Source organism: Rhinoderma darwinii, chromosome 6 (genome assembly GCF_050947455.1).
Source record: "Rhinoderma darwinii isolate aRhiDar2 chromosome 6, aRhiDar2.hap1, whole genome shotgun sequence".
In the NCBI taxonomy this organism is placed as follows: domain Eukaryota; kingdom Metazoa; phylum Chordata; class Amphibia; order Anura; family Rhinodermatidae; genus Rhinoderma; species Rhinoderma darwinii.
In genome coordinates this window covers 53697413-53709740 of record NC_134692.1, presented here as the reverse complement: position 1 = coordinate 53709740, position 12328 = coordinate 53697413, and the positions used below count along the sequence as shown (strand labels likewise).

The 12328-nt window shown below is 43.6% G+C and overlaps 1 protein-coding gene across 7 annotated transcripts in view; it reads right to left on the bottom strand.

Moving 5' to 3' along the window:
- The window catches only part of CDK15 (cyclin dependent kinase 15), a 161786-nt gene that overhangs the window by 110833 nt on the left and 38625 nt on the right, over positions 1 to 12328 (bottom strand). For all 7 annotated transcript variants that reach the window (XR_012849506.1, XR_012849507.1, XM_075829738.1 and 4 more), the window contains 2 exons: positions 3298 to 3447; positions 2393 to 2490 (listed from right to left, as the gene is read on the bottom strand). Coding sequence is in view for 5 of the 7 variants with exons in the window: in XM_075829738.1 (XP_075685853.1) it covers positions 2393 to 2490; positions 3298 to 3447 (248 nt within the window). In the remaining 2 variants the exon portion in view is untranslated. The remainder of the gene's footprint in view (positions 1 to 2392; positions 2491 to 3297; positions 3448 to 12328) is intronic.

The following is a 12328-nucleotide window of genomic DNA, read 5'->3' as shown; positions in this document are numbered from 1 at the left end:
CGGGCACGGTGTGTGTGTGTGTGTGTGTGTGTGTGTGTGTGTGTGTGTGACAGTGTATGGTACTATTATAATCAGGGACACAGTGTATGGCGCTATTATAGTTCGAGGTGCAGTGTATGGCGCTTTATTATATATTAGAGGTGTTGAGAATTTTAACTTCGTTTATAGGTGCAGAAATGTTTTAAAAGTGAGAAGCTGAAAACAACTGAGCGGAAAACTGCAGAAATGGGTCATGGCCGGATGAAATCCAGCATAAAGGTCTGGTCTGGACTGGACGGAGAAGAAAAGAACTAGAATCTGAGACATCAACTAATGTAAATGTTTATTCTGCCTCTAATCAGCACTGTAGTCACTGTATGATCTGCAGCGTGATGATGGGTGGTATGATTTTTTGGTGTGAAACAGCATCTCCCAGCATATCCTAACGATTGTTTGGGCCATGCTGGGAGCTGTAGTTTTACGCCGTACAAACCTGTATTTATGTACTGAGCTTGGTTGTGGAACTGCATATATGTCAGAGCTTGTTTATAGTGCTGTATAGATGTACTGAGCTTGGTTGTGGTCCTGTATATATGTCAGAGCTTGGTTCTGGATCTGTAATTATATAGGATATATTTATAATAACAAAACTGCAGGGCAGATATAATTGTTCTCAATTCATTGTATTTTTAATGGGAACCTGTCAGGTAGTTTTAACCCCTGGAACCACCACCATGCGGTAATACATGACCTGATAATATTCCCCCGTATGTTTTTTTCAGATGCAGCAAAATCTTTAAAATCCACTTTTAAAACGGCGCACACTATATGTTCATTATTCATTGAAGGGTCATGGGACGGTGCCGCTATCCTGAAGAGTCACATAGTCCTGCCTCCAAACCCACCTTTACATTTTTGAGTGACATCTCCCTGACTGATACAACTTTCTAGGATGCACCATTGCCTTGTAGCACTATACATAAGGGGGGCTGTGTGGCACTATACACAAGAGGGAGCTGTGTGGCACTATACACATGGGGGAACTGTATGGCACTATTTACAAGGGGGAGAGCTGTGGCTCTATGTACAGGGGGCTGAGTGTGGCGCAATCTACAGGGGTCTGTGTGTGGCACTATCTACTAAGGGGGGCTGTGCTGCACTATCTACTAAGGGGGGGCTGTGTGGCACTATATACAAGGGAGGGGGGCTGTGTGGCACTATATACAGTGGGGGCTTTATGGCGATATCTACAGGGGGTTGTATGGCACTATCTGCAAGGGGGAGGTGGGGGCGCTATCTACAAATGGGGTGTGACACTGTCTATGGGCGGGGCTATATAGCACTGTCTACAGGAGGGCTGTATGGCATATTCTACTGGGGGGCCCCCGGTCAAGAGTTTGCTATGGGGCCCAGTCTTTCCTAGTTACGCCCCTGCACGTGACATTACAATGTGTGTGTCAGACTTCAATGTAGCGCCGAGGCCGGAGCAGAGGAGAGCCCTGAAATGCCAGGATCATGTCAAAAGTTTTGTGAAATGAAACAACATGCATCTAATCTATCATGTATCCAATCCATCACAAACTATGCACCACTCTGATAAAATTGGCACATTTTCAGACCCTAGACCACCTTTTGGTGGACCAAATGATGAGAACAAACGACAATCGATGACAACTGATGGTTTTGTAGTAAAAATTGTGAAAAAGCCTGATGGCAACGGATACATTTTTGCATCACTTGAGAGACAAACAAACAGATGCTGATGCAACTGATATATGTGAACTCACCCTCAGACAGTCTCTCAGAGAAATTAAACTCATGAGGAGGGGACTCCATGCTGGACTGGAGACTCAGGAGGACTGCCAGCCAGGGACTCTCAGAGTGAGCCGAGCACAAGCGTCGGCCATAGTTGCTCCCACCAGATAGAGACAGAAACTCGGTGGCCACTGGTGCCACAAATGCATCTGCTGCGTGGTAAGGGACCGGGTGCACTGTTGCCTGTGCTGGGACTCACCAATAATAACCCCACTTGTAGCTTTTCCATGCTAACTTAGCTGTGATTTGTGAGTCCGATTCACTCCACCCTCACTACTCTGCCTGGTCTCGTCAAGTGACTGGTCCCCACCTCAGTCAGACAGGGTCCGTTATCACTCCTCCTTCACTTAAATGCCGCAGCCTACACTTCCCTTTTCTTGTTTGCATTGCGCATGTCAATTTTGGAGCATGCGCATTGCAGCCTTCCGTAGGAGGTATATGTCTGGACTCCTCCCGATGTATACCTTAGACGAAAGGCAAAAGTGTGATGTGCACAGAGCCTTATATTAGCATAAGAACATTTTGTATCCTACAAAGCCTTTTTTTTGTAATAAAGATTTTTGCATTAGAAATAAGGAATAAGAAAAGTAACACTTACCTGCTTATTCCTTTATATACTGTTGCATAGGAACCTTCACCCAGTTTTTCAAGATTCAAGTACGAAGAAGCATTGCCAAATGGCAGACCTTTCCTCTGCTGTGATAGTGGCATGAAAATAATACAAGATGTTGTATCATATAAAAATATAATCTGACAGAACAATATAAAGACAGAAATCTGTGTACACATAGTATTAATGTAATTTAACCGTGATGTTATGCCAGAGGGCACAATATTATCACATACGCCATAATATGGTGACAACCTCTAATAGAAACTATATCACTAACTGTGATGTAATATCCGATTTATATTACACTATCTATTGCAGAAAAGGCACAACGGGGTTGGACACCGTATTTGGAGTCAAGGCTCAATAGCAAAACGAAAATGCACCTTCGACCACCGCCATCTGGTGCTCCTCATCAGCCACTACGTGTAATGACTGGATTATACCACTGTGCCCCATATCTGGCTTTTGTCCAAATCGCCTATCAAGAATCAACTTTTGGTAGAATCTCTACATTTTTGGATTTTATATTATATATATATATCTGAAAGAATATACTAATTAGTAGCAATGCCCTCTTACTGCAGTGCCCTTAGATTTTACCCATACAACCTAAGATAGATCCTCGTGTCTCAGGGTTTTAAGAGTTTTTATGGGGGTTTTCTGATTTACAACCCAAAAAATTATGGCAGTTGCGGGGTTTTGGACTAAAGCTGGACTACACTAATAACTAATATTAGGGCTGTGTCAAGTCAAGCTTGACCCTAAGATTCAAATGTAGATATCATTTTTGTTATTGAATTAAAAAAATCGAAATACCAAAAAGTTAAAATATACACTTATACATAGGAAGATATGCTGTAATAGCTTGTCACACCTCAAGTCACACTCACCCACTGAAGTGCCTGCCCTAAGTTCTTCCCTTGTAGTGGATCACTGTTGCTTCGAGCCCTGAGTGATCTTATTCTCCGAACTTGGACTGTGTGATACCATTGGGGTGGAAGAGACCGTACTGGACATGGAACATCGTTGAAATCTGTAAGCTAATAAGCCAAGTGGCATTAGTTTGGACTATTAATAGTACAAAAAAGGCATTGGCATTGTACATATAATGTTGTAGGAACCCAAATATTGTTTTATATTATATATATATATATATATATATATATATATATATATATATATATATATATATATATATATATATGTATATATATATTTATACAGTGAAGGAAATAAGTATTCGATCCCTTGCTGATTTTGTAAGTTTGCCCACTCGCAAAGACATGAAGAGTCTAGAATTTTTAGGCTAGGATAATTTTACTAGTGAGAGATAGATTATATTAAAAAAAACACAGAAAATCACATTGTCAAAATGATATATATTTATTTGCATTGTGCACAGAGAAATAAATATTTGATCCCCTACCAACCATTAAGAGTTCAGCCTCCTCCAGACCAGTTACACGCTCCAAATCAACTTGGTGCCTGCATTAAAGACAACTGTCTTACATGGTCACCTGTATAAAAGACTCCTGTCCACAGACTCAATTAATCAGTCTGACTCTAACCTCTACAACATGGGCAAGACCAAAGAGCTTTCTAAGGATGTCAGGGACAAGATCATAGACCTGCACAAGGCTGGAATGGACTACAAAACCATAAGTAAGATGCTGGGTGAGAAGGAGACAACTGTTGGTGCAATAGTAAGAAAATGGAAGACATACAAAATGACTGTCAATCGACATCGATCTGGGGCTCCATGCAAAATCTCACCTCGTGGGGTATCCTTGATCCTGAGGAAGGTGAGAGCTCAGTCGAAAACTACACGGGGGGAACTTGTAATGATCTCAAGGCAGCTGGGACCACAGTCAACAAGAAAACCATTGGTAACACATTACGCCGTAATGGATTAAAATCCTGCAGTGCCCGCAAGGTCCCCTTGCTCAAGAAGGCACATGTACAGGCCCATCTGAAGTTTGCAAATGAACATCTGGATGATTCTGAGAGTGATTGGGAGAAGGTGCTGTGGTCAGATGAGACTAAAATTGAGCTCTTTGGCATTAACTCAACTCGCCGTGTTTGGAGGAAGAGAAATGCTGCCTATGACCCAAAGAACACTGTCCCCATTGTCAAGAATGAAGGTGGAAACATTATGTTTTGGTGGTGTTTCTCTGCTAAGGGCACAGGACTACCTCACCGCATCAATGGGAGAATTGATGGAGCCATGTACCGTCAAATCTTGAGTGACAACCTCCTTCCCTCCACCAGGACATTAAAAATGGCTCGTGGCTGGGTCTTCCAGCACGACAATGACCCGAAACATACAGCCAAGGCAACAAAGGAGTGGCTCAAAAAGAAGCACATTAAGGTCATGGAGTGGCCTAGCCAGTCTCCAGACCTTAATCCCATCGAAAACTTATGGAGGGAGCTGAAGATCCGAGTTGCCAAGCGACAGCCTCGAAATCTTAATGATTTACAGATGATCTGCAAAGAGGAATGGGCCAAAATTCCATCTAACATGTGTGCAAACCTCATCATCAACTACAAATAACGTCTGACTGATGTGCTTGCCAACAAGGGTTTTGCCACCAAGTATTAAGTCTTGCTTACCAAAGGGATCAAATACTTATTTCTCTGTGCACAATGCAAATAAATATATATAATTTTGACAATGTGATTTTCTGTGTTTTTTTTTAATATAATCTATCTCTCACTGGTAAAATTAACCTAGCCTAAAAATTCTAGACTGTTCATGTCTTTGACAGTGGGCAAACTTACAAAATCAGCAAGGGATCAAGTACTTATTTCCTCCACTGTATATATATATATATATATATATATATATATATATATATATAAATATATATATATATATATATATATATATATAGTTGTAGTAGTAGTAACCTGTGGTTGGCATAAAAACTCATTGGTTAGCACTGTTACCATGCAGCTGGGGTTTTGAGTTCAACTCTGACCAGTAACAGAACTGTATTGAGTTTAGGTTTAGTCTGTGCTCAGACTTCTCCAAAAGCATGCTTAGAATCCTTGAAGGTGACGAGATCCAGGAAAACATGATCTGCCTGCCTCCACCTTCTTAATCAGCGCTGCTAATCGACCAATCTGTGCCATCCCTTTTTCTCCTGCCTGTGTCCTGCAAGGAGTAGCAGAACATGGAAGAAGAGTGGGCCGAGTGACGATCTGGCTTAGTCTGAAGCCTGACTTAATTTGAATAGTCGAGACTGGCGTAGGAACTCATTTGGAGGTCAAGTCTGCGGTCTGAATTAATTTAGGGATACAATCTGGGGACTGAAATAATTTGGGGCATCAGCTTTGGGTCTGAAATAATTTTCACAAAATGTTACTGAATTCCATTGCAAAATAATTTCAAGGGAAGCTGCAGAGCAGTTGCATCTAAATGCCAATTCACACTGGTCAATTACCATTACAATTCACTTAATGAGTGATTGATCATTGGCCAGCGTGAATAAAAATATAAACCAAGAATAACACATTTCCATTTACTCTCAGTGAGTTTAAGATATGGAAATTGGATTGTTTGCTTCACTAGGGACTCATGTGAGTGTGTTCTCTGTGCTGCGGAATATGTCAGCACTGTATGGTAGCAGACCAAGGGTTTCAATAATTAGAACTCCGATGGCAGAGTCATGTTGAATTAAGAATACCATGAATTCAGGATAGTCATCATGCTTAATGTCTGTTCTCTACCTAGCTCCCATTCCTGAGCTCCCACGTAAAAATGTATCATCCTTTAATATGTACATATTAGTAGAGCAATAATAACAGCAAACAGCAAGGAGATAAAAGGAATACAGTAAATCCTTCATGATCCATCCATTCCTCAGCTGAACACCTGGCATTAAAAAATGTGGTAATCCTCCATCTTCCTAAATTGTCTCACTGCCCTAAAAGGTTTTTTTCTGTGAGGAAAGATATTGTACTTGCATTATACTTGTATTATCTTGAGAGCCACATACAGTATGAGCTATACGGAATAAGTTCATGTTTACACGTTGTTGTATTGAAAACTGCTTGTTCTGTTGTACATAGAGCATTACCAAGAAGTACTAATAACTTAAAAAGTGAAAGACCACATCAGCAAGGGCGAGATATAAAAAGTGACAATTGCAGTTATTTTAAATAAGACGTAAAGATGTAGCAAACTTTAACTTGACACTTAAAGAGGTATTCCCATCTCGGATATTTATGGCATATCCACAGGATATGCCATAAATATCCGATAGATGCGGGTCCACACAGAGGACGCTGTTTTTGTAACTACCATTTAGTTCCGGAAACAGCATAGCAAATCACGCTTGGCTGTTTCCTGAAAATCTGCCCACCTTGTAACTCATTGGCCGGAGCCCAGCGACAGCGATACAAAGTAGGATGGGTGTCAGGAGGCTCCGTTCTAGAGATAGTTGCGGGTGCCAGAGGTGGGACTCACATCTATTGGACATATATGGTATTTCCTGTGCATATACCATAAATGTCCGAGATGGGAAAAATCCTTTAACGCATTAAATACACAGTTGCCGCAAATGTTAACTTTACTTTTTTTCCATAGCTTTTGTTGTGTTAAGTGTCAAGTCAATGTTTGCTAGATTGTACCAGAAGAAATAATGCCTTTAAGCCGGTTTCAAGGGAGAGTAATATGTCAGCAAATTCCCAACTGTGGGGATTTATGATGTTGTTAGTTGGGATTTGTGGCAGTAATACAGGCACATTTTGCTTGGGTGAAACAGGCCTTGGTCTACAATAAAATTGTGAACACTGATCTTACATATCTTACTTCTATGCTGATATATGATTGCATGCAATCATATATATACCCAAAGCCTGCAGTACTGAAAAGTTCTGATGACAATAGGTTCCCCTATAAATTCTGTCAAGTAGTGTTAAGGATACCTAGTGAGGATCCAAATCACCAAAAACAGCAATGTCAACCTTCTTCCTGGCTTGAATAGTGCCCCAGTATAACGCCCCTAAAGTTACCCCCACATAGCTTAACCCCTTAATGACCAGCCTATTTTAGACCTTAATGACCAAGCCATTTTTTACGTTTTTTCATCGTCGCATTCCAAGAGCTATAACCTTTTTATTTTTGTGTCGACATAGCTGTATAAGGTCTTGTTTTTTGTGGAACAAGTTGTACTTTTTAATAGCACCATTTTGGGGGACATATTATTTATTGATTAACTTTTATTAACTTTTTTTTGAGGGGGAATAGAAAAAAACCTGAAATTTCGCCACACTTTTTCGCGTCTTAAATCAACGGCGTTTACCGTGTGATATAAATAACACAATAACTTTATTCAACGGGTTGTTACGATTGCAACGATACCAAATTTGTATAGGTTTTGTATGTTTTACTACTTTTACACAGTAAAAACGCTTTTTTTTCAAAATTATTTGTTTTTGTGTCTCCATATTTGAAGAGCCGTAACGTTTTTATTTTTTCGCCGATGCGGTTGTATGAGGGCTTTTTTTTTGCAGGAAGACTTGTAGTTTTTATTGGTACCATTTTTGAGTAGATGCGACTTTTTGATCACTTTTTATCACATTTTTTTTAAGTCAGGATTCACAGAAAACAGCAATTTTTCCATAGTTTTTTATTACATTTTATACGGCGTTCACCGTGCGGGTTAAATAATGTAATAGATTTATAGTCGGGGTCGTTACGGACGCGGCGATACCAAATATGTGCAACTTTTTTACTTTATTTAGTTTTTTTAATAGTAAAGCACTTTGTAAGGGGAAAAGCTGGGTTTTTCATTTTTTTTGCAATTTTTTTTTAAAAGTAACTTTATTAAAGTTTTTTTTTACTTTTTTACTAGTCCCATTAGGGGACTTTAATATGCGATTCTCCGATCGCTATTGTAATACACTGCAATACTTCTGCATTGCAGTGTATTACTGCCTGTCCGTTTAAAACGGACAGGCATCTGCTAGGTCATGCCTCCGGCATGATCTAGCAGACATTCGCTCCAGGCAGACCTGGGGGCCTTTTTTAGGCCCCCGGCTGCCATTGGAGACACAGACACTCGGTGATCGTATCGCCGGGTGTCGGTGGGAGAGAGAGGGAGCTCTCTCCTTCTCTCCAAAACCACTCAGATGCGGTGCACGCTATTGTGCACCGCATCTGAAGGGTTAAACGGGTGAGATCGATACTAATATCGATCTCACCCGGCAGAGCAGGGACGCTCCCAGCCCTCAGCTGCCTCTAGCAGCTGAGAGCAGCGGGATTTGACACTCCCTGCTCTGTTTACTTTATCCTGATGCAGTGCCGTACAAAGGCATATTCATCAGAATAAAGCCCGTTAGTGGCCGCCGTTAAAAGGCGTTTTGGCGGTCACTAACGCGCCCCATAGTGCTGCCACACAGTATAATGCCCCCACATAGTAGCCCCAACACAGTTTAATGCCCCATAGTGTTCCCCACACAGTATAATGCCCTCACACTGTATAATGTCTCCATAGCTGCTCCCACAGATTAATGCCCCCCATACCCAGTAAGTGGCTAAAAATGTAATAAAATAAATTCTCATTTAGCCCTGTTCGCACGACGAGTGGAGAAGATTCCTCAGCAGTGTTCCTCCATCTGTGCATGGCTCGGCGCGAACAGGCACGGTGATGTCACTGCATCACGCCTGTCAGCGCCAAGCTGCTTATATCTTGTTTTACGTAGTGAATGGTGGTGCAGGGAGCTGAGGGCTCCCTGATTCACCATTGGATTCAACTGTATCTGCATCCTGAGGACGCAGATACAGTTGTAAATGAGACATGCCACTTGCCGCCAGGGGCAGCGGGACACCGCACGAAATCAGGGACTGTCCCGCTGGATCCGGGATGGTTGGAACTTGGAAGCATTTGGCAGCCGAGTGGCAGTGCAGGAGCTGTGGGACCGGACATTTGCCTGGGTTGGCCCTGATATTACCTTACCTTTTAGTTTTCAATACCATAGGCCAGAAAGTAGTGCATGTTAAAATAAAGTATGGGTTGTGCTCCACGAAAGTAAGAAATGGGCATACAGCTGATATAAATCTAAATCTGCAGATGCTGTGATCTGCCTATGAAGTAAAACAACACACACACACACACACACACACACCATACTGTAAGATGAAACGTAGTGCAGGGCAGCAGTCCGATGTCTTATCTATAGCAGTGCTTCTCAAGCTGTGAGGTGGACTTCATTCGTAAATCTTCCCCCTCGGCCGGAGCAGGGTTCTTCTTTGTCAAAAAGAAAGATGGATCGCTACGACCTTGCATTGACTACCGAGGTCTGAAACAGATCACGGTGAAGAACAGGTACCCTCTGCCTTTGATTTGTGAACTGTTTGACAGCATATGGGGGGCAAACATTTTTTCTAAACTGGACCTGCGGGGGGCCTACAATCTGATCCGGATTCGTCGAGGTGACGAGTGGAAGTCTGCTTTTCATACCCGTGATGGGCACTACGAATATCTAGTTATGCCCTTCGGCCTGTGTAACGCCCCCCCAGTGTTTCAAGAATTTGTCAATTACATTTTTAGTGATCTCCTTTATGTTTGTGTTGTGGTGTATCTCGATGACATTTTTATTTTTTCCCCAGATCCAGTAACTCATCAAAGTCATGTCCGCCAGGTGTTGCTTCATCTAAGGGAGAATCGTCTTTATGCCAAGCTAGAGAAGTGTGTGTTTGAGAAGAGGTCTCTATCCTTCCTGGGCTATATCATCTCCGATCAGGACTGTGGACTCCGGAGGCAGAAGCCGTATTTGAATCCTTAAAGAAAGCCTTCACGTCAGCGTCTATTCTGCACCACCCTGATGTATCCCTACAGTTTTCGTTAGAGGTGGACGCTTCCTCTGTTGGTGCTGGTGCACTGTTGTTCCAAAGAGGTTCAAAAGGCAAGGCTGTGGTATGTGGCTACTATTCAAAGCTATTTTCTTCCGCAGAGCGCAACTACTTGATTGGGGATCCGGAATAACTGGCCAACAAGCTGGCTCTGCAGGAGTGGAGACATCTACTGGAGGGCGCAGTTCATCCTATCCTGGTCTTCACGGATCACAAGAACTTGACCTACCTACAGACGGCCCAGCGGTTGAATCCTCGTCAAGCCAGGTGGTCGTTGTTCTTTGCTCGTTCAGGTTCGAACTTCACTACCGACCTGCCAACAAGAATGTGAGGGCCGACGCCTTGTCTAGGTCTTTTGAAACTGGGGACACTGTGGAGTCCCCACAGAATATTATTGATCGGTCCTGCATTTTCTCTGTGAACCCACTGCAAGTTAGAGACATTCCTCCTGGTAGGATTTTTGTGTGTCTGGCAGACAGAGGAAGAATTCTTCGCTGGGGTCACAGTTCTAAGCTGGCAGGGCATGCGGGTGCTCGTAAGACCCAAGATCTAATCGCCCGTCAGTTCTGGTGGCCCACGCTACCCAAAGACGTTATGGACTTTGCCTCCTCATGCACGGTATGCGCAGCAAATAAAGTTGTTCACTCCAGACCTGCTGTCCTGCTCCAACCACTGCCTGTGCCTATTGCTCCCTGGCAGCATGTCGCAATGGACTTTGTCACGGACCTTCCTCCTCCTGCGGGTTTCAGTGTGATCTGGGTGGTGGTGGATCGATTTTCTAAGATGGCTCATTTCGTTCCCTTGACCGGTCTGCCATCTGCTACACGATTGGCTGACCTCTTCATTCAACACATCTTCCGTCTGCACGGCTTGCCCCTACAAATTGTCTCAGACCGAGGGGTCCAGTTCACCTCGAAGTTTTGGAGAGCACTCTGCGGTCTCCTTGGTGTAAAATTGGACTTCTCTTCGGCCTTTCATCCCCAATCCAATGGGCAAGTCGAGAGGGTTAACCAGATCATGGAGAACTATCTGCGTCACTTTGTTTCCAGGCGGCACGATGACTGGGTGCAGCTGCTCGCGTGGGCAGAGTTCTCTTATAATAACCACACTAGTGAGTCTACCACTTCCAGTCCAGTCTTCATCGTCTACGGCCAACATCCTCGTATACCTCTTCCTGTCTCTACCATGTCCCAGGTGCCTGCAGCTGACTCGACCTTCAGGAACTTTCTACAGATATGGCAACAGACCCGATCGTCTATCCTGCTGGCGGTGGACCGCATGAAGAGAAAAGCAGATACAAGAAGACGGGCTCCTCCGCAGTTTCTTCCAGGGACTAAAGTCTGGTTGTCTTCAAGGAATATCCGGCTGAGGGTGCCGTCGTGCAAATTTGCCCCTAGGTTCCTCGGACCCTTCGATATCCTGCTACAGATCAACCCAGTATCTTACAAGCAGCGGCTGCCTCCTACCCTCAAGATTCCTAACTCCTTCCATGTATCTTTGCTGAAGCCCGTGGTCCTGAACCGCTACTCCAGGACTCATAGTTCCGCAGTGGTCCCTGGCGGCTCATCTGGGACTTTTGAAGTAAGGGAGATTCTGGCCACCAAGAAGGTGGGAGGAAGGACATTTTATTTAGTGGATTGGAGGGAGTTCAGCCCAGAAGACAGGTCTTGGGAGCCAGAGGAGAACATCGATGCTCCTGTCCTCATGAGGAAGTTTCTCTTCCGCTCTGGTCCCAAGAAGAGGGGGCGTAAGAGGGGGGATACTGTAACGTCTATGCCCACGGCCCGTCGTTCTGACTTACCCCTCGACGGCCGTGGCCATGGACATCTGACTTGTGTGCAGCTTCGTCCTCCTGTGAGGCACCGGCACTCACTTCCAGATACCGAGACTGTCTCCGGAGGGCGCTCGTACCCGCACGTGCACGGTCTTAAAGGACCAGTGCGCGCATATTGCAGGAAGTCTGCAATCTAGCCCAGGATGCTCTGGGCTATAAAAGCGTTGTTTGTTTCTCAGAGCGTTGTTTGTTTCCCGAAGTTTGTCATGCTAATAGTCTCCTAGTGTCT